The sequence below is a fragment of the Microcaecilia unicolor genome, chromosome 12 (genome assembly GCF_901765095.1).
Source record: "Microcaecilia unicolor chromosome 12, aMicUni1.1, whole genome shotgun sequence".
Taxonomy (NCBI): Eukaryota; Metazoa; Chordata; class Amphibia; order Gymnophiona; family Siphonopidae; genus Microcaecilia; species Microcaecilia unicolor.
In genome coordinates this window covers 48217338-48239781 of record NC_044042.1, presented here as the reverse complement: position 1 = coordinate 48239781, position 22444 = coordinate 48217338, and the positions used below count along the sequence as shown (strand labels likewise).

Genomic DNA, 22444 nt, shown 5'->3' with positions numbered 1-22444 from the left:
TCTCACCCCTCACACTGATGGGGTACTGGTACACTCATCCTGTTTTATGAAGAGTGGGCCAAGATCTGGATATTATCAGAGAAGATTACAAGTTAGAATTCTCCTCTCAAAAAAAAAAAAAAAAAATTGCAGATTTTTTCTAGGAGTCCCCATGCAGAGCCTTGCTCAAAAAGCAGGCCATTTGTTCTACTCTTCACAACTTACAAGAGAAGAAACAGCGATTCTAGTTCCCAATCACGAACGGGAACATGGTTGCTACTCCATCTATTTTGTGGTTCCAAAGAAAGGAGGATCCTTTCATCCAGTTCTCGGCCTCAAGAAAGTCAACCAGTTTCTCAAAGTGAGGCAATGCCGGATGGAAACCTTGTGCTAAGTCATTGCAGCAATGCAGTCAAGGGAGTTTCTCATGTCGTTGGATCTCAAAGAAGCCTACTTTAATATTCCAATCTGGCCCACTCATCACCGCTTCCTCTGTTTTGCTGTTCTAGGGCAGCACTTTCAGTTTTGTGCCATGCCTTTTGGACTCCCTACAGCTCCTAGGACCTTCTCCAAAGTCACAGTAGCAGTGGCAGCATTTCTGAGGAAAGATGCATCAGGGTTAAACCCTATTTGGATGACTGGTTGATCCAGGCCTCCTCAGTCCAAGAGAGCTAGTAGGTGACCTCCAGGGTTATTCTTCTTTTTCAGTTGCTTGGTTGGGTTATCAGTCTTCTCAAGAGCCACTTAGAATCCACACAGAGTCTGGAGTACTCGGGAGTTCAATTTGATACTTCCTTAGGGAAAATGTTTCTACTGGATCACAGGAGAGACAAGATTCAGATCAGACGCTTGATGCAACTCCTATGTCCTCAGACATGGGATTATGTTCCAAGTCCTGGGCTCCATGGCAGCCATGTTAGATGTGGTTCCATGGGGCCATGGCCCACATGTGTCCACTTCAGCAGTCTCTCTAATTTCAGGGCTATATTCTTCACCTCCTTTGGTCTCCTCAGGCGAAGTCCAGCATGTTGTGGTGGCTCCACATCGAGCAGTCTCCTCAAAAGGGTTCCACAAGCCTCTCTGTCTTAGACAGTGGTGCTCACACGGAAGCAAGCTTAATGGGCTGGGGAGTCACCGTCTCCTTCACCATGATCAAGGTCTCTAACAAGACAGAGTGTCTCTTTGGCCAATCCATCAGTTGGAGTTCAATACGATTTGCTTGGCTTTTCTGGCCTTCCGTCCTTTTCTGGAGAACAAACCTGTCCATGTTCTGTCGGACTATGTGACTGCAGTAGCTTACATAAATAAACAGACAAGGAGGCACTCAAAGAGCTTTATAGCAAATAAGTCTCATCTATTGCTTCAGTGGGCTGAAAAGCATTTGCTCCAGCTTTCAGCAGCACACGCTGCGGGATCCTTAAATGTTCAGGCAGACTGTCTCAGCAGGAACTCCTTGGATCCAAGGGAGTGGGAGCTGTCGTCAGCAGTCTTCCAGATAATAATCCAGAGGTGGAGCACACAGATTCTGGATCTCATGGCAACTCATCGGAACACCAAAATTCCCTGGTTCTTCATTAGAAGAAGAAAAAAAAAAATAAAAAAGTATGGTTCGGAAAGTCTAGATGCTCTTCTCCAGCCTTGGACAGAGGTGGGTCTTTGGTATGTCTTTCCACCTTAGCTTCTGATCAGCATGGTGCTCCACAAAATTCTTTGTCATTCGGGTCTAATGATCTAGATTGGTCTAGGCAGCCATGATATGCAGACCTGATTCAACTGCTAGTGGAAAAGCCATTTCGGATTCTGATTTCAGTGGGGCTTCTTAATCAAGAGAATGGAAAATGCATCCCACTTTGGTCTTACAGCATGGCTTGATAGGTCAAAGTTGAGGAAGAAAGGTTACTCTGATGAGGTTATTACCACCATGCTTGAAAGGGGTCAACAGTTTGAAGCCACCTCTTTGCCAGGAAAGGAATCTGTTGGTGTTGTGGTCCCTACAAAAGGCACCCTTTGAGCCTCACAAGAAAGCTTCTTTGAAAGACTTCATCCTGAAATCAGTTTTTCTGATGGTATTATCCTCAGTGTGTAGGATATCCTAACTGCAAGCGTAATCCTATAGAGATCCATTCTTCTGCTTTCCCGATGCAGTGCTTCCTTTCTACCTAAAATGACCTTGTCCTTTCACCTGAATCAGCTGTTGTTGCTTCCATCTTTTCAGAAAGGGGATTACGGAAAGGATTTTCATTTGCTGCATTTTCTGGATGTCCGACATGTATTTCTCCTATACCTTCAGGTTATCAATGACTTCCGTCGCTCAGACCACTTCTTCATCTTCATGGCGGGACAAAACCAGGGTAATGTTGCCTCCAAGACAACTACTGTACGCTGGATTAAGGAAGCTATAGCTTTGGCATATATTCTTTCTAGTAAACAACCACCTTTGGCAACTCAAAGGTCATTCCACAAGAGCTCTGTTGACTTCTTGGGAAGAATCCCATGCTTATTCTCTTGACTAAATACATAGATCAGTGACGTGGTCCTCCTTGCATACATTTTCAAGACACTATTGCCTGGGTATGTCGGCCAAATCAGGAACTTCCTCTGGGGCATTGGCTCTCTCCACGGGAGTTTCTGGTTCCCACCCTGTTTAAGGGCTACTTAGCTACATCCCACAAGTCTCTGGATTAATCTGCTTTGATGACAAGGACGGAAAAATTATGTCTTATCAGATAATTTTCTTTCCTTTAATCACAGCAGATGAATCCAGAGTCCCACCCTACGTCAGTGCTTTTGTCTGTTTTTTTTACTTGATTTCTCCGTTTAGGGTTCTTGTTCCCGTTGTAATCCTGTTTATGTTTTATTGCTGTGAGGAAGGAGAAATGTTGTCTAATTCTTGCTTCTGCTTTGTTATAAGAAATACTAACTGACCAAGGAGCATACTGTCCTATATGACAGAGTTCAGTTTAATGCTGTCCATCTCTACCTGCTGCTAGATGGTTATAACCCACAAGTCTCTGGATTGATTAAAAGGAAAGAAAATCAGGTAAGTCATTTTTCCTTAGTGTACCTGAATTTAAAAAAAAAAAAAAAAACTTCGGACAAATCCCTGGAGGAAAAGTCCATAAATATTGACTAAGGCAGACTTGGGGAAAGCCACTGTCTAAGCAGCACCAGATCTATCTACTGAAAGGAAACTTTAAAACAATACAGGAGCAAGACCTTTGAAGTAAAAATGATTAAATATTTTGACACCCACCAGACAGGACTCAAAGATCTGGGTTTTCTAGCCCATTACAAAACCATAAAATTTCACTGCTTTGTCACCCTCTGATCACCATGCATATCTCCCTGTCCCTCATCCTCTCAGCCCTCTCTGTTTCTCACCTAGCCCACCCCTCCCTCATCCTTTCAGACTGTCACTGAAATACTTTGATGTTTCACTTATATATGCTGTTACTTATCAAAATTTGCTTATTTCTGATCTGACTTGGAAGGGCTACCTTCGAAAGCTAATCAAAAAAATGTATTACGTTAGTCCAATAAAAGAGGTATCATCTTATTTTCTTTTCTATGTTTTATTTTATTCTATTTCTATTGATTATCTACTTTTTAGAATCTTATCAGCTACTGATGACCTGGATTGACCATTGTGGGCAACAGGCTTGATAGACCTTTGATTTGACCCACTATGGCAATACTTACGTGTGTTAGCATTTGTGGGCTATTGGGGATAATTCTAGGTGCCTATGTTGCCTTTATAAAATAGGCGCCTTGTTTTAAAATTAAGCCCTCAGTGCACGGAAACTACAAGTGCTGTCTACAGAGTGCACACTTACCCCCAGGAAGTATAAAAGGCAGGACTGAGGCCTTCCTGGCAAACTGCATGTTTTAACTCCCTATGCATACTTCCCAGTGACAAGTTTGCACTCCCAGACTACTATGGGGGTCCCTGTTAAACAAAGATATCCCTCTTTGGGGTTAGGAGGAAATTTTCACCTGCTACCATGACTCTCCTGTTCCACTTTCTAATATGCTGGGCCACTAATGAAGCAAATTAGCATATTATGCATATCATACTGAGAAGTGCTAGAGCAGCAAGCTTGGTTATTCAGTGAATTTGTTTATAGGCCTTTTGGCTAAGATCCAAATGCAGGGGTTTAGAGTCCGAGATGAGAATGATCTATTCAGCTTTTTTGGCTGAGACCTGTAAAATCTGGGAGTTAGCTTGATTCTGCTGGGGATAGATTAACATGATGACCATTATCAGAGCAGGAAGGTAAAAAACATCCTGCTAGAACAAATATTCTGAGGGAGAAGTGAAACAGCACAACAAGTAAATTAATTTCATCATTAATGAGAGGGGAACGATAGAGCACAATCACTCATTAGCATGACCGAGGAGCTTACCAAGAAGGGATGCTGGAAACAACCAAATCAATGACAGATGCAGAAAAAAGAAAGACAGTGGATCAAATTATAATCAATTAACTTTCAATTACTTTCAACTGACTGATCTCTACATATTCATCTTATAAAAAGCATCAGATTCTAAAAAGTGACAAAACAGTGCAGATAAAAGAAATCAGCTCTGTACCCAGTGCCCCCATGCGTACCATGGAAAAAAGGACTCCCCTAGCTGCAACCAGAGACAGCTGGGCACTGAATGCAATAAGATGATCCTTAAGCATGCCACCAAGAGGACTCCCTCAAGCATGGCATGGGGTGGGAAGACCAGGGCTCGCTTTAGCACTAGGCCAGCTAACGAACTGCTGAGGGCATGATTTTAGAGGCAGCACTACAGTACTCAGCTCATGTGGTGCAACATAGTAATGAAAATGGAGCTAGCTCACGAAGAACTAGCCTGTATCGGCAGCATGGCCTGCTCAGTGTCCCCGCCTCTTGGCAGTTGCGATCCTCTCCCAAGCCATATTCTGTTTGTCGGGTGCTCCTCCCATCCCAATTTCTTGCTCAGTAGCTCCTCGTCCAATCTTCAAGCTCCAGGCCCAACTAGCAGTGTGGCTGCACAATTCTCCATAGCAGCATTGCTGCTGCACCACCTTCTCTAACCAGCCTGGCCACACCTCCTCCCAGGCTCCTCCTACAAAGACAATTACATCACTCCACAGCCACCATGCCAAAGGGATTGCTGATTTGTTGCAGACACAGAGGGGCTAAATTACCTTCAGCTAGCTGGGCAGCAGTTTTGAGGCATGGCACAGTGGGCAGACTAGCAGGTAGCAGTGAAAATAAGCAAAAGACAAAGAAGAAAGTCTTCTGCCCTTAGGTAAGCCATAACTTCTCCACAATGCCACAAGGGAAGGACAGATGCTGGACTACAAGGAGGAAGAGTAGGAGGGAAGACAAGAGAAGATGCTGGGGGACGGACGAGCTTGGAGTCAGATACCCTTGAGCTGGCCCTGGAGAAGCCTCAGGTAGGTGCACTACTTGGAAGCTTCTCAAGTCACTTAGACTTTTCGGTACATATGATTTTGTTCCTTCTCTGCTTCTATGAGTAGGGCTCTGTTAGAAAGCTGATCACAGGCAATACTGCTACCTGGTACTTCCTCAACACTAGTGATAAGTTACATTCCCCATAAGGTACCCTGCTAGTCCACCTTGGGGGGAGGGGGCAATGTATCATGCATTTTCTCCTCCTGCAGAAATTAAATTAAAAGATGGGAGTTATTGCTATATTACCAGTTTCATCACGTGGTGTGTCTACAGATAACAATGATCCATTCTTCTTCTGTCGTCTGCCAAAATACAAAGTGCATTATGAGAAAATTTCCTTCCCTGGCAACTCCTCAACTGAAAACAAGATTCACCCTATCTACCACAGATCATGCAACTGTGTGGTACCTGCTATCCTGCCCCCCCCCCCCCCCCCACCTGCTGCTCTTCAGGCTACCGACACTGTATAATTACTGCTATTAATATAATTTAATGTCTATTTCCAAGCTGATCTCATTTTTCTGTGCATTACAGTGATATTCGATCATTTTATTATAGTGAAGCAGTTATCTAAATTCAAGTTGGCTATGCCAAGCTCCACCTGGGTTATTCTCCTCATAAAGCTGGTTAACAAGTCTTCATAAATAAAAACATATTAGATGGCTGCAAGCTTCTCAAATGAGAGATGAGACCATCATTTCCCTGGTTTCTCCTGGGTGCAGTACATCACTGGTTGCTCACTCAGGTTTTGTGTGGGTGGGAATTGCTCTTTCATAAAGAGACACCAGAATATATATCTCGGCTTTGCCACAGTGACTCCCTCAAGAATGCCAGAGACAAATTCACTGCCATAATCTTGGTGCAAACCTGCCTAAGTCAGAAATGTATCAAACTGGAACATACAAAAAGCTCCCTACTGATCACCAATGACATAAAGACAGAAGCACCACTAGAGACTTCTGGAAGGGTTAAAATGTGAGAACAAGCAAGTCCAACAGTGTTATTTCTACAAGTTTATACTTGCAGGAATAGTTCTGCTATTTTGTTTCCAGTTTAGAAGTTAGAGGAAATTAAATACTAAGGCAAAAAGGCAGCAATTCTATAAATTGGAACCTAATAAAAGTGCCACCAAGGAGCATACTTAGCACTAATCCTATAACAGCTTAAGGGTACACCAAAGCCATTACAGAAAATTAGCAAAAAGCCACATTGGTGTGCCAAACGTTAAGTGCACCTACCTACGACAGGTCAATGGCTGGTGTAAGTGGGCGTGCCCAAGTGCACCATGCAATGCGCACAAGTTACACGTGTCACTTGGCGATACACATGTGACACACCCATGGTCTGCCTATATGTACTGTGACAAGGCTACATCCCCGATGTATAGAGTGAAGCAGCAGAACTATGAACTACATATCCCAGAATGCATTTCCAGTCCTAACAGTGAGACCCCAGGGGATAGGCAAGCTGGCCATATACCGTCTCTGACCACAAGAGGGAGGGTGAATGAAGGAGCCAGTTCCCGGGACCAGCAATCTGTATATCATGCTGCCCACCTGTAATAGGGAGGGGTGGGCTGAGAAGCAGGAGGAGGATTGGATGGAAGAGGGAATTAATCAGCCTGAGCAGGGGAAGAAAGCAGAATGGAATGGGAGCTTGAGGGCTGAGGAAGGCAGCCCCTGAAGGTTTGGAACCTACATGGTTTTGGGGATTTATTTTGGTTTAAACCCTGCTTAAGTAGAGAAGCCTGGTTTTCTTTTGGGGAAACCCTGAGTGGTGGGGGAATTACTAACCTGTTTTGAAACCTGATTATTGTGAGAACCTCTGAAGTTGGAAGGCTTGTTTATGAAGGAAGGCTGCCTGGTGGGAAGAGGGGTTCAGTTCAGGAGGAGAGGAGCAGTGCAGGCTGAAAATTCTTGGGCAAGACAGGTCCCTAAAGAACTGAAGCAGGCTGAAATACCTTGGGTGGAAGGAAGTCCCAAAAGTATTGAACCTCCTGAAAGTAAAGGCTGCTTGGTGATTAACACTGTCTTGAGGGGAAATCCTGCTTGTGGGACAAGTACTATTTGTTTGCTACTGACTGGGACCACAAAAGCAGGGATTTCCAAAGGACTAATGCATTCCCCTCCGGGAAGGGGGCAAAGTCTTTGTGTAATTGGTTGATGTACTCAGCAAGGCAGAACAGCCCTGCCTGAGAAGCAAGTCTCTACTCTGGAGTGAAGTTTTGTTTATGAATCTGGAAAATAAAGGAATGTTTTGAAGTACTTCCTGGTGGCAGTTTTGTGAAGTTCTGGCTATTCAGGGAAGGCAGCGCCCTCTCCCATACTGGAGCAGCGGGCCCGTTTACAGTACACCCCCTTGGAAATTGTATACCCAGTGATTCAGGTGAACTATTTATAAAATAGTATAACTGTCAATTCACACGTGTGAGCGCTACTGTTCTATGAACAGCACCAGCTTATAGAATTGCTTTTAAAATGTGTTATTTCAAAACTGCGCAAGCAGACTGCCTTGTGTACCTGTACTTGTCACCACTGTGCAATGACTAGGACTCTCTGAACGAGATGTGAATGGGACCACCACAGCATACCCAACCCACACACATATATACATAAGTAGTCTCACCGCCAGGTCTCCCAGCAGACAATGAGCAGCACCAGTACATAGAAGGACAGGAAAATACCCAGGCAGAAGAGCATGCCATCCACATACACCTCCACTGCGAAGAGACAGTACAGCATTATAATCTAACCCAAAATATAAATTTAAAACATGCACATTTACATTTGCAGAGTCAGACAGGTTCGAGGCACAAAGCAAGAACCACAGGGACAAGGGGGAAAAAAAGGGAAAGGGACTTGACATACCGCCTTTCTGTGGTTACAATCAAAGCGGTTTACATACTATATGCAAGTACTTATTGGTACCTAGGGCAATGGAGAGTTAAGTGACTTGCCTAGAGTCACAAGGAGCTGCAGTGGGAATCAAACCCAGTTTCCCAGGTTCTCAGGCCACTGCACTAACCACTAGGCTACTCCTTCAACACTCCAACAGCAAATCTGAGATCAGGAGCAATCATAGACATTCTGCAACCCCTCCCCCAAGGGAAGGCTACAGCTTTAGAGCAGAGACAGGCACTCAAAGGGATACATTCAAAGCAATTTCAGTGGCTAGAATAAAGCGTTGTACCTATGGCTCTAAAAGAGTCACTCAACCATTCTGCTAGTACACGCATGTGTGTTTCTCAGTAAGTTGAACACTCTGACCCAGACTATAGAGGCTATCCCAGGGGTAGGGAAAGGGTAGAGGCTCAAACAAAGTACATTAAAGGCAATAAGATGTGCCTAAATTTGGATGACAATAATGCACACATACCACTTTCTGTGTGTGATTGGCACCAATAATTATCAGTTCACGCCTAAGCACTAGGTATTATCCTACAAAACCTACTTAAGTTTCTTTGCACACAACTACAAAGGGGATATTAACATGGGGCATTTTTCTTAGTGTATAGAATAACATAAGTTGTGCATGTGGCATGGCGCACTTAGGCCTGCCATTGAGTTGACATAAGTGGCTGCAACTAACTGCTGGTGTGCCAATGCCTCTTATTTTGTTTTCTATAACACCTAAGTGCCCCTAGAGAACTGGCGCTAAGCATGGGGTTTTTTTCTGGCACCTCATTTATGGTAGGGGGAAAAAAAAAAAAAGAGAGAAGTATACCTTTGAGAAAACAGGCTTCATTAACTCTTTAAAACTCTCAGGTGTCAAACCACATTGCCAGACTGTTTTCTGAAACGTCTTCTTCCATCTTGGATACTGTGGACCATTTGCCTTATTGTTTTCAGAGTACCTCATTTATGGTGAAAATATAAAAAAAAGCACAAAAGGCACTGGTACAACACACTTTTGCACTCTGTCAAAGTGACAACTCTAATCAGCCTCTTGGTTCGCTGATTATGTGTGTTCACTGTTTTAATAGACTAGTCTCACTGACCCCTGATGCAGGCATTTGATGCCGAAACACGGCCCGTGTTGGGTCTAATAAAGGACTCTTGACTATCCTATCCTTAAAAGGCCCGTTGTGCTTTTTTATATTTTCATTGTTGTGTGTACTTTGACCCCTCTCTTCTGCCACTGCACCTCATTTATGGTGTCAATTTATAGGACTGCCACCCTAGTTTTCTAAAATAAAATCTATGCATATAGCTTCAGGTGCAAAAATTACATGCACAGAAAGTGGCCATAATCTCTGTAGGCAACATTTCTGAAGGCAGTGATCAAAGTGAAAACTGTGTAGACTTTTTCTTGGTTTATTGCTACAAACACCATGGATAAAGTATCTGTAAAGATTGCACCAGCATGGGCAGTTTAGTATCATGCTCTTAATCTTCAAACAGGAGCATTATTTTTCAATTGTTCACCCAAAATATTTCAAACTGTAAATACATCGAATGTTCTTTCGAACTCCAAAGTCGAATTGATCTCTATGGCAGAAAGTAATGGGATGTCTCTGGACTGATGCTTCCTCTGCTCCTACAGCCTGCCCATGGCTGCCATGAGAGGTGGGAAAGTGGGACAACTGCCTGGGGGGCCCTTTTGAATCTGTCTAGGAATCTGTGAGCATAGAAGCTTGAATGCGAACACCAAAAACTCTGGCCCTGTCCTCCGAGCAGAAGACCAACCAAGCATGTCCCTGCGCAACTCACTTCTGACAGCTGGTGTCACAACTACATTCAAAGTCTTCTGACGATGGCCTTGATCCACAAGCTGATCTAAAACAAACAAAAAGAAAAAGAAAAGTTAACATCCTTTACAAAATTACACTCATCTACATACTCATAAAACTAATTCACACCATGAGAATAAACTGCATCTCCCCATGCCTCACTCTCTTTGTGAGAGTGAAAAATAATAGCACTCCCACACACTCTCTCTCAGGAGCAGTCATGGAACAGGTATGGCAGTGCCTCTCAGATGAAGCTGCATCTCACCCACATACCTTGTGAAAAGGTGTAATAAGGCAGTGAGCCCCCGCAGGCCTCATCTTCAGTCTTCACTACAACCACCACGTAGAAACTGTTATTAGGGAAATCTTTTTTCTGCCAACCCCCCAGAAAAAAAATATTAACAGGAGTTAAAATAAAACCAATGTGCAAACATGTAACAGACATCATACAAAGAAAGTCTTTGCAGTTCTACAAATCTGCAACTAGGTCTTTCTGGCCTCACTCTTTCACCTGAAACAGGTTGCCAGCTCATTCTTTTCAAAAGGAAATGAACACCTCCTTGGTAACAGTTTCAAACCTCTGCAGCTTTTACAATGTTTCTGCCCGATTCTAAACCCTCTGAAAATTCCGCAGATCTTTATGTTCACTTAGAAATCAAAAGATTAATAAGTAACATGAGCCCTTATGATTACAGCAAAAGATTTGTACAAAGAAAATTGTAAAACATTCTCGTCTCTCCAAAACCCCAGCCATATGTTCCACACTATGCATAGCATTTGCAACTACAGCTACATGTGGTCCCACACTGCCACAGCACATCCCAGTTAGAGAGTTGCACGGAGACAGACATCTAACTCATTCCCACTCATCCCTGCTGGAATCTAACCATTGCCACTCATTCCCCAAAAGAATTTGGTTGTCTCTCTCTCTGGGTCTGAGCCACAGCATTGCAGGCACGGAAAGAATGGAAGTTCAAACTTGGAACAATCTGGTGTGCACATGTAAGACTTGTCTCTGATTTGCCGGTACTGTGTACTCTGAGGTTGCCACATTCATGCACCAGTAGGTCAGGTGACCTCTGATGCTCGTGCCTGTGTCAGGGCTGAGGCCTGTGCATTAGCCCGGGAGCAGTGAGAATTAATGAAAGACTTTCTGCATCTGCGCTGTTAAAGCAAGGAGGAGGAAGCGGCATTGGCACTTAAAGAATTTGGTAGGTGACAGGATGGCATAGGTACAGCTTACACTTCCAAGGGAACTGCTTCCATCCCCACAGGAACCCTGCAGAACTGTTTCTGTCCCCACAGGAATCCCGCAGTCCCAGAGGGGATTCCCATAAAACCCCATTCCCATGCAGGCCTCTAATCCCAGTGTTACAGTGTATAAAAAGAAGGATAGTATTGACAGTAGCCTGTCTGGAACTGGCCATTCTGGAGTAGTTTGTGCCACTGTAACTTTTAGTTATGTGATTTCTGACTCATACAGGGTGAAGAGGGAACAGAAGGAAGGCTCTAGGGTATTGTGCAAACATGACAGGGTGAAACAAGGAAATGAAGACTGCTATGGTCAACAGTTTCAGACTAGCTAAAATCAGAGGCGAGGAGAACGATGAACAATGGGAAACAGATGTAGCTGGGATGTATTATAAGAAATTGTAAGGAAAAAAACTAAAATGAGAGGGCAGTGTATGTAAAAAAAAACAACCCAGAATGAAGTAGGAAAAAAGAGAATTAACTATGTAAAACAAAAAGCTGCACGTAAGCTGATGCTAAGCAAAACTGTATAAATATTTGTATGAACTATGTAGAGGCAGGAACCTGTTATTAATCAGGCTTGCATCTTGCAGCTGCCTGCTTTTCAACTACTGGAGTGAAGTTCATTTTGAGGACTTATAAGAGAAAGTTTTCCTGTGAAACTGTTGAAAGTTTATCCGGGAAGAAGCACCCAAAGGTTAGCTCTTGCAGCCTTCCATTTAAGATCCATCCCGGGGAATTAGGAGAGGGGAGCTTAAAAATAGTCATATGTGAAGGTTTCAGTCCACACAGACTCCCCAATATGATAGCCATCTGAGAGTACAATTTACCCCAGAGCACTCCCAGTACTACAACCACATGCGACATCCCACACACTCCCCAGCAGTGAGAAGGTATGCTCTTTACCTGCACAGTGATGGCTGCTTTCTTAGTCATGGTTTGATACATCCCAATGAATTCCACATTGTTGTCCAAATCATAGACCGGGCACTGGAGAAAAGAAAACAGCTGAGATCAGGAACTAAATGTGAGGTTTGTTAATCTAGTAATCAAGAAGCAAGCACAGAGAATCGTGCCTTCAAGGAGAAGGTGATGCCGTTCTAGTGCTTTTTTTTTTTGTTACATTTGTACCCCGCGCTTTCCTACTCATGGCAGGCTCAATGCGGCTTACATGGGGCAATGGAGGGTTAAGTGACTTGCCCAGAGTCACAAGGAGCTGCCTGTGCCTGAAGTGGGGATCAAACTCAGTTCCCCAGAACCAAAGTCCACCACCCTAACCACTAAGCCACATTCTCCCTAAAAATCTGTACTCCTCTGCAGCATGGAGTTTTTTTGAAGGGATCTCAGCTCTTTTCTTCCTGTCCTACCTACCCCATGCCTTTTATACCATCCTCCTCCACTCACTTCTTTTCTGTTGCTCACATTTAACTAGGTCCTGTAACATTATTGACAGGTGGGATATGGGACGCTGATGAAGCACAGATCCACCATGTTGTGTGTCGTATTAGATGCAGTGGTTGAACCTGAGCCATTCTGCATCCTGAAATCTGTAAAGCAGCAAAACAGCAAGTTCCCAGAACTCTTAAAGATTCTCATTGACAGTACGTTCATTAAATATATCCTAAAGCAGAGCATTTTACATTATCCCCCTTTCCAAATCTGAGCTAAAAGCAAAGTTATATTCAGGTACCCCCTTTGTTTCTGTGCCTAAGTAGACTCAAACTCTAAGTTCTACCTGACTTACCCTTGACAGAAAGGGAAGGTATTTTGGATTTTGCTCACTCATTTTTCAGTGGTAGCCCCTCGGTCACTTCCCTGTGGCGTCCTACAAGGTTTTGTCCACTCTCCTCTTCTCTTTAACATATTCCTTAGCCCCTTATCAACCTTAATTCAATCCAATTCATTTCACTTTTATGCAGAGGATACTCCCCTGCTCTATATCCTACGAACCCCTATAACCCTTCCCTGGGACCTCTACAGGACTGTCTTCAACTTATCTCTGATTGGCTTTCGTCCTCAACAAGGACAAAACTGTAACTTGTTGGTTTATGGGTGACCTTAGCGCCCCTTCTATTCCACTTCAGCTCTTTGGATCCACTCTTCAACCAGTAGATTCTTTCAGATACCTCGGAGTCATTCTTGATTCATAATTAACATTCATACTTCAGATTTCAAACGTTTGTAAAACAGGATTTTTTGTGCTTCGCCAGCTTCTTGCAATCCGTTGGTACTTTAGTCGCAATATTTTCCATTCTCTCATTACTTACTACAAGATTGGACTATTGTAATATCATATACTTAGGCTGTACTCAGACTTCTATTAAAAGGCTTTAGTCTCTTCAGAACAGCCATTTAGTTATTTGTCATGCCCTTCGTTACGATCCCATAGGCTTGGTCTACCCCAGCCTCTCTCTCTTCTCTCATTATCCCATACTCTCCGGCTCGTCTTCTTCGTTCAATAATATGATCACCATCTAATTCTGCCCCACCCCAAGTTTGCCCAGTTAGAGTCTACTCGTCATCACTGGAATTCTCTCCCACTAGACATCCTTGCTGAAACCTCCTTTAAAACTTACAAATCTAAACTAAAGACCTGGCTCTTTCCTAAAGCTTTTACCACAGATTGATTTGTTATGGCAAACGGATGCTGCCTTCCCCATCTTCACTCTAATCCTTTTATTATCCCTACCTCTCTGCATCTTTGCTCTATCCACTTTCCTGTCAAATTTTGTAGTTCCTTTCCTTTTTCTTAACGAAAGTTGTTTTCTGTATTGTAAACCGCCAAGAGCTGCCAGTTAGTCATGGCGGTATAGCAAGTTCTAATAAACCAACCAACCAGCTTGAGGTGAGTTATATTCAGATACAGTAGGTATTTTCCTGTCCCCAGAGGGCTTACAATCTTAGTTTGTACCTGAAGTAATGGAGGGTTAAATGATCTGCCCAAGATCACAAGAAGCTATAGTAGGATTTGAATTTGAAATGGTCTTCTCTGGTTCTCAGCCTGCTGCTCTAACCATTAGGCTACTACTCGAGAGAAGTGGAATTTGAATCCTGCTCCTCAACCTGTTTCTCTAATCAAGAAGTTACTCCGTGTACATCTAAAACGTCCTCATTTGCTTTCACAGGCCTGATCCATGGCACTGAAACTGTATAGGACGAGGAGAAAGCTCAGCCCAGCATTGCCACTGTGTGGTAGAAAGACACTGAAGGCAAAGGAAGGAGCATGGCATGACAGGAAGCTTGTGTGGAAGCATGCTCACCAAGATGTCTTGTATGGAGATGACAGAACAAGGAAAAGCTGTAGCTGAGGTCACTTTCACTATCACAGAATCCACACCCTTGGGGAAATCATACTTCAGATACTATGGGATTAAAAAAAAAAAAAAAAAAAGACATTGTTAAGCCTTTGGCCCTTTCTCATCTGTAAAGCGTGATATCCAGAACAGAAACTAAGGCAGACATGTGAAAGGTCTACCTTTAGTCAAGATGACAGATGGCCAAATTTCAGTTAGAGAATATCTGTTCTTACTAAATTCTAAGGGCATGATATTAACTATGTTGCACAGGCTGGGAGGCAGCAGCACTATCCAGTTAGTGCTGGGATAGTCTGTGGGCGGAGCTTGGATGGAACCAGCATTTAACTGGTTAGTGGCTATAGGCAGTCCACTAACCAGTTAAGTAAGCAGATAATGTTAGGACAGCAAAATGCTGCCCTAAATTTATCCAGCGTTTCAATAATATGGAGGGTTAAATGATTTGCCCGAGATCACAAAGAGCCATAGTGGGATTTGAATTTGAAATGGTCAAGTAACTTCCATGTTTTGGTGCTGACCTGGACATTCACTGCCAAGTCCCACGCATGGCCCAGCACTGAATATCCAGGTTTAGTTCAGCCCATAGCTGTCACTGGCTTAAAAACGTTGACTGCTGCAGGGTGAATATTAGCCAGAAACTACCGAGTGCTGCTATATATGTAATTTTAAAAGAAAACTTATTCTTAAACTGAAGCTTTGCCTTCCACCTTTTCCTTAAAGCTTTCACATATGGTGTTAGAACTGGCCTTCCTCAATTTCAATCACGTCTTCAGACTCTTCAAAACTCAGCAATCCGTATGTTGTTTAAGGCCACACATTTTGATCCTGTTACTCCTTTATTTCTTGAACTTCACTGGTTACCGGTTTCATAAGGCATCTGGTTTAAAATTCTGTTACTTACTTTTAAGATATAATACTCTGGCAGTCCTGCATATATTTCTTCCTTAATTATCCCTTATACCCAATCTTGTTCACTTGATGCTAATCGTTTAGTACTACCATTCCCTAAGCAAGCTTGATATGAGTTAACCCAGAATTCTGCATTATACTTTATACCACCCTCTCTATGAAACAACCTACCCACCACCATTAAGTCAGAACTCTCTCTTACAAAATGTAAAAAAAACCCAACAACTTAAAACTCATTTTTCCACTTAGCTTTTTCATTTAGCTCTTGTTAATCCCACTCAGCCTGATCTGAACACACTGTAACTTGGAATTTTTAACTGCATTGCAATTGGCGTTCCTTTAACTTCTCTTGATTTTGTTAATATTTTATTTTGTTAACTGTTTTGACCTATTGTTATGTAAAGGCAGTATATCAAGTTTTAAATAAACATAAACATTTAAGAATGTCTTTTAAATACATCTTCTTTCAGTACCTGAAGTAAGTTTTACTATAACATCAAGATGCAGTACAGACAATGGAAAGTAACAGAAGGAAAGTGAAGAGATTAGTACGGAAGTGTTAATGCTACCTGTCAGAGTCTGAGGAAGTTCTATTTTGTTTTATGGTTTCTGAATCAAACCACAATGTAACATCTCTTACTCCATAACAAGCAACATTTGCAGCACACCTGAACATGAAGACGTCTGTGGGAAACAGACCTAGACACCACCCCATCCATGCCCTCAAGTCTTTTTCAGATTCTCACAATGCTGCCCATGTCTCTATTTCCAGACCAAAGCAGAACGCAAAGAAGTCGGTGCCTACCTGAGGCTGCGCAGGTGTGGCATTAAAGGTAAACTGCTCTTCTGTCCTGTAGGAAAATGTAACACACACACATCCATGACACAGTATTAAAGATTCACAGGTAAATACCCTCTCACGTGTGTGTCCCATATACTCACGTAAGCACAAAGTTCTCCACTCTGGTCACAAGAAGGTTGTAGGAGACATTTCTTTCAGACAGTGTAGAAACATCCACATAAAAGAACTGCATCTCTGATGCTATTTTGGTCTGTGGTTGGCACAATGTCCGTCCAACATCCTGATACATGTACTTCCTCTGATAACTACGGCAAGAGAAAAGGGTCAACACAAGACAACAAGGAGACTGGTAAGAAACAGGAAATGGAATATAAAGGGAGTCAACACAGAACCACAGTAAAACAAATATAGGCAGACAGGAAAGGATACTGGATATGTGGCAATGGCTGGCACTGAATATCTGATAAAAGATTACATATGATCTAAAACACAGAAATTTAAGTTTGTGAATCATGCTAAGAAACATGACCATGTGATAACCTGACTGTAGTCACATATAGAATCAAATTTAAGAAGTTTTCAGAGTGGAGTAGCTAAGTGGTTAGTGCAGTGGACTTTGACCCTGGGAAAAAGTTCGATTCCCACTGCAGCTCTTTGTGACTCTCGGCAAGTCACTTAATCCTCCATTACCCCTGGTACAAAATAAGTACCTGAATATATGTAAACCGCTTTGAGTGTAGTTGCAAAAACCTCAGAAAGGCGGTATATCAAGTCCCATTTCCCTTCCCCTCTTTTTTCAAAAGGCTCATTCTTTACATTCCAAATAGGGTTCTTCTTTCTCAAAATAATAAATTGGTCATATCCTCACCTGCTAGAGCAAGAATCAAACAAAATTTTTTTAACACGTTGCTCAGCTTGCTCTCTCATCATGGAATGCTATCCCTATCTTTGGGGCCCTTTTACTAAGCTGCAGTAAGTGCTAGTGAATGCTTACTCCAGATTGAAATGGCTTACTACTGGAAGTGCTTAGGCATCCTGCAGTAAGTTCCAAATCGCATGCACTAACTGCACGCTAAAAAATATTCTTACATTTTTGTTGGAGAGGGCATATCTGGGGGGAGGGGGGGGACGCAGAGAGTGGATGTTCCTGTGCTACATAGTGCAGCTACATTACCGCATACTAACTGATTAGCATAGGATTAGAGTGCAAGCCCCTTACTGCCTACAAAATAGGTGTCAGTAAGTGCATACACACTAATTTTTTTAATTGTTGCATGTAAACTGCTTGGTCCTATGTGTCAATAAAGGTGGTCTAGGAAATCAGAATAAACAATACAACAATAAAAAAAAATTGGAAAAATCGGCCATTTTACTACTGTGGTAAAAATGGCCTTAGCCCATGGGAAAAAAATTCATACAAGGGAGCAGTAAGGCCACTTTTTACCACAGCTTAATAAAAGGACCCTTTATCTGATCTGAAATGTAGCTTCCCAGATTTAAGATCAATTTCAACACTTTTTTTTCAAAGGCCTTTGAGCAGGGATAGAGACTCCCTTGCAGTGGAGACTGTGCTGTGCCTATGCTTATATATATTTCATATCTATTTTATTTTCTATATTAAATTGTTTTTTTCTATTTAATGCTACTGTCCCTTTTATTTTTGTTGTTGTTTATTGTTACCATTTTGAATAATTGCAAACCACATTGATACAATATGAAAGGCAGTACAAAAAGCTTTTAATAAACATAAACATACACTGTCACTTGCTGGCAGACACTGGGTACATGGCACAAAAGGACAGTTGATGTATTTATGTCACAAGTCCAGGACAGTGACTGGCAAATGGCAATACTCACAGGCCCCTTAGTACTAGTGGCACCTGAAAAGACACAACAGCTTCCTTCTGCCTCACCACAAACAGAACTGGATTATCCTTCTGCTTAGTCTGCAGGGTCACTGACACCCGGACACCTTCTGTCTGCAACAGAGAATAGGAAGTATATAGCTATTATGTGCAGTCCTTGCTAGGTCAGATCATGTAGCACCAAAACCAAGCCACTACCTAAATCATTTTCTACAGTTACACTCAGTGATAAACTCTCACTCCTTGCTAGAGAGTCCTGCAGTGCACGGGTAAGAGACAGTTAACAAATCATTTTCCCTATACTGCATATTACCCCCAGACCACATTGTATTACCCCTTATTGAAGTGCACTAACCTTGTTTTGCAGTACAGTATGGTTGAAAGTATACATATTGAGCAGATCACTGTTGACAAAGTCTGAATAGAGTTTGTTGAACTCTGCTTCTCTCTGTAAAACAGATTTTGTGACTAAAGCTTCCAGGAACATCTGAGGTCCACCAGAGACCATGGCCAGCAGACAAACCATCAATGAGAGCTCCAGGGTGAGCATGGTCAAGCCTGAGCCGGGGAGGAGGAAAAGACTGACACTTTGGCTTCAGCTTCCCTTTGTGCGGGAGTTGCACAGCTTCCAGCATCACCAGTCAAAGGGCAGAGGTGCAAACTACCAGGCAGCCAGATCACAGGAAGACATCATCAGAGAGCATCACAGGAGCCAGGAACCGAAAACCGCCACTAGAAGAGAGAGCACACAACCAGATCACAGGAACACATCATTATCAGAGGGCATCACAGGAGCTCCAGGAACCCAAAGCCGCCACAAGAAGAGACAGCACACAAAAATACCAAGTCACATGCGCATTCGGCTGTACTCACACTCTCTCACACGCCAAACATCCCTCCTCACACGCATTCGGGGATCGGGGGGCAGCTCCCCTCCCCATGATCAGCCATATCTCCCTCTATCTTCCACTCTCCTCCTTGTCCGCGATGCGGCACCTCTTCCTCACCCCCTCTCCCCCAAAACCAAACTCATACCTGAGGTCGCCCACTAACAATCCCACAGCTTTCCTTCTCCGGTGCCCCGTCCCCTATACAAACAACTTCTCTCTCTCTTTCCATCCCGCCTTGCCGGAAACAGGAAGTTGCGTTAGAGGAGAGCAACATGTCCGAACTCCCGAAAGGTACTTTGTCCCGCAGTGGATAACGACTTGTTGTATCTTTTTCTACTATGAAAATGCAGATTGATTCCTCGCGACGCTGCTCATCTTCGTCGGACAACGGCTAGTACAAAAGCGGAGTACTACCGCATCGATGCTGCCTCGTCAACGGACTCCAGCTTTGTGACAGATTGAGGGCCGGCAGATGCTGCTCCTGTACAGAAATAACTGAGATGGGCGGCCTGGGCATGTTGTGCGAGTTTAAATAAATGGTAAGTGCTCGCGCACAATCTAAAGTATGCAATCGACGTTGGTTAGCATCAGTATGAGCTGGTGGACAGAGTACTGGAAGTATGGATTGATTTAAATGAAATGGAGCCACTTTAGGAATAAGTTTTGGGTGTGGGCGAAGGAGTGTCTTGTTATGCAGTGTTTGAGTATTTGGCTGGCTCATATATAGTGTACCAGCGCTTGAATCTCACCAGTACGGCTTGCTCATGTGATTGTAATCCAAATTATGATCAATGGTGGATGGAATTTATTGTGCACTACATATACATTTGAAGCATATCTATAATCTAGCAAAAGAAATCCAGCAGAATGTATAAATGCAAAGGTAAATGGTCACCTGTAGCTTTCTTTTGTTCAAGGCACTGCCTAATTATACAATGGGGCTCATTTTCAAAGCACTTAGCCTTCCAACGTTCCATAGAAACCTATGTGCTTTGAAAATATGCCTCTATATGTATCCTGTGTAGATATCACACAATCAAGGCTTTCAGTTCTATATTGATGTTTACTGTTTCTTTTTGTATTTTGCAAAATCTTTGAATAAAGAGACTTAAAAAAATAAACCCAAAAAGAGCTTTTTCGATTGATATATTCAGCACAGCCTCACTTGCTTTCTGCCGGGGCTGATGCAGTGAGGCTTATACCAAGGTGGAGATTTATTTATAACCAAGGGCTCAGCCAGCAACAACAGAGGTCACATGGGCTGAATTAGTGAAGCGAGGACTGGTAGAACTTATTGCACAGTGCTGTTTGCCACCAAAGTGTTAAATAATGCACAGGCAACTTCAGTAGCTGGATCTGAGGACAGTGGTGAGCAGACTTTTTTTTATGGTCTGGGTCCCACAAATGACAAGATGGGTTTGGATAAGCTGGAGTGGGCTTTGATGGCAACTCCAGTAAGTGGAACAGAAGAATAGAGCTGGGTGGACGTCTGTGGTCTATGTCCCAGAAATGCCAAAGAAAGACTCATGCTAAAGTATATATCACATTCATTGTTGATTTAATCATGAATTGATAATGAGTGTGACTGTGGGGCAGACTGGCTGGACCGTTCAGGTCTTTATCTGTTGTCACTTACTATGCTACTAGGCCTGAGTTCAGATCCAAGCTGGAAACAGAAGTACCAGAACCCACACCAATCCCAATCACAGGCTGGGAGCAAGAAAACAAGAAGATGGATGGTGGACATAGAGAGAAAAGAAGTGCCAAATGGACAAGGAGACCCTGACAAGCAGCAGAGACCAAGATTGGTCACATCCTGGAAGAGGCAGCAAGAGCAGGATGGCTCACAGGCTGGAAACAGGAAGCAAACTTAGTGGTAGAAGCTGGCTTGGCTCGAAACAGATGGTCAGCAGTCTGAGAAGGCTCCGGCCTCCAGGCAAAATCTGACCCAGGTGGAGCCGTAGAGGAGAAAACTAGTCAGCAGTCTGTGAGAGATTGAACCAGAGTCTGGATTGGATGGGGAGCACAGTAGGTGCCAACGCGCCACAGTCAGCTGCCGGCGAGGAAGCGGAACAATCACAGCTGTAAGCAGAGGCCGGGCGCAGTGACATCACCAGGAAGTTTAAAGAGACCACGCTGGTATTGCTATGATTTGTAGTAGTAGTAGCTTAGCCTGCCAACACTTGCACAATAAACCCCTGGTGCCCTGCTGGGAGAAGTGCAGCCAGCTTTGGGGTGGATGGCCTGTCAGCTAGTTGGCACTTGAGGAGAGGGACAGATAGTACCCAAGGCAAGATTAACCCAAGTTTAGTGGGTCAGGCAACATGAGCATTAGAGACTTTCCATTGTAATAAGCACATTTTATAACTCTCACAAATGAGTTGCCACCTGGTTCTGATTGTAGAGAGCACTGGCAGAAGAGGAAGCAGCATTGCCAACTTCTGCTGATTAGACAGAACAATGCACATGGGCTTGGGGAAATAAGATGCTTATGGGTAAGGAGCTGGCCAGTACATGGTTTCCCAGGGCAAAAAAAAAATGCTCTAGGAGGCTTTACATTAGTACATGTGACAGCGAGCCCCTGCTACAAGTTTGGGCCTTAGGCAGGTACTTAGTTTGCCTGTGTCTTAATTCTGCCCTGACAGCACTGTTAGCAATTTGCAGTCAGAGACACGCTGGCACAAAAAATAAAGGACACTTGGTGGAGAGCTATGAAGCAACAAACACTAGGCGGTGACTCATGGTTTAAGGCTCTGATGCTAGATTACTTTGCTTATATTTATAAGCCGCACTGAACCTGCTATTGAGCGGGAAAGAGCGGGGTATAAATGCCATAAATAAATATGTTGTTGAGGATGCCTCTGATTGTTCTGTGTTGTGCATGCTTTTGCAGGACTACAGAACATTGTAAGAGTAAAGCAGTTGTGTGTATGTGATTATGATTTTAAAACATACACCATCAGGTTAACTATTACAAATGTGAGTCCAGCATAGTTTTACATGGGTGTTTTCTCTCTTGATTCCTACTGGAAGTGCACCAGGGAGCATCGAGAAGTTGTTGACAGCAGCCCTGAACAGAGGCTACAAATGATTTGTTTAAAACTTTACAATAAAGCTCAGCAAAGCAGCTGAAGCTGTTAGGAAAAAATAGTGATGCAGTCTTCATAACATGTTGCTTTTATTTCGGTAAGGGTGTCTAGAATCAATCAGTGCACAAGTGGCTGGTGTAAGGGCACTGGATGCCCTTAGCAAACCTT

The 22444-nt window shown here is 43.2% G+C and overlaps 1 protein-coding gene across 3 annotated transcripts in view; it reads right to left on the bottom strand.

Annotated features, from left to right (window-relative positions):
- Nucleotides 1–20223, bottom strand: part of SIDT2 (SID1 transmembrane family member 2) — a 56759-nt gene extending 36536 nt beyond the window's left edge. For 2 of the 3 annotated variants that reach the window (XM_030220565.1, XM_030220567.1), the window contains exons 1-12: nucleotides 19333–20223; nucleotides 18653–19029; nucleotides 18290–18411; nucleotides 16573–16737; nucleotides 16436–16481; nucleotides 14668–14769; nucleotides 12314–12397; nucleotides 10430–10529; nucleotides 10137–10202; nucleotides 8053–8146; nucleotides 5674–5729; nucleotides 4384–4395 (exon numbers count right to left, since the gene is read on the bottom strand). In XM_030220565.1, the coding sequence (XP_030076425.1) occupies nucleotides 4384–4395; nucleotides 5674–5729; nucleotides 8053–8146; nucleotides 10137–10202; nucleotides 10430–10529; nucleotides 12314–12397; nucleotides 14668–14769; nucleotides 16436–16481; nucleotides 16573–16737; nucleotides 18290–18411; nucleotides 18653–18847 (1042 nt within the window). In that variant the 5' untranslated portion in view covers nucleotides 18848–19029; nucleotides 19333–20223. The remainder of the gene's footprint in view (nucleotides 1–4383; nucleotides 4396–5673; nucleotides 5730–8052; nucleotides 8147–10136; nucleotides 10203–10429; nucleotides 10530–12313; nucleotides 12398–14667; nucleotides 14770–16435; nucleotides 16482–16572; nucleotides 16738–18289; nucleotides 18412–18652; nucleotides 19030–19332) is intronic. The other variant, XM_030220566.1, reaches the window with a different exon arrangement.
- Nucleotides 20224–22444: the final 2221 nt, after the last annotated feature.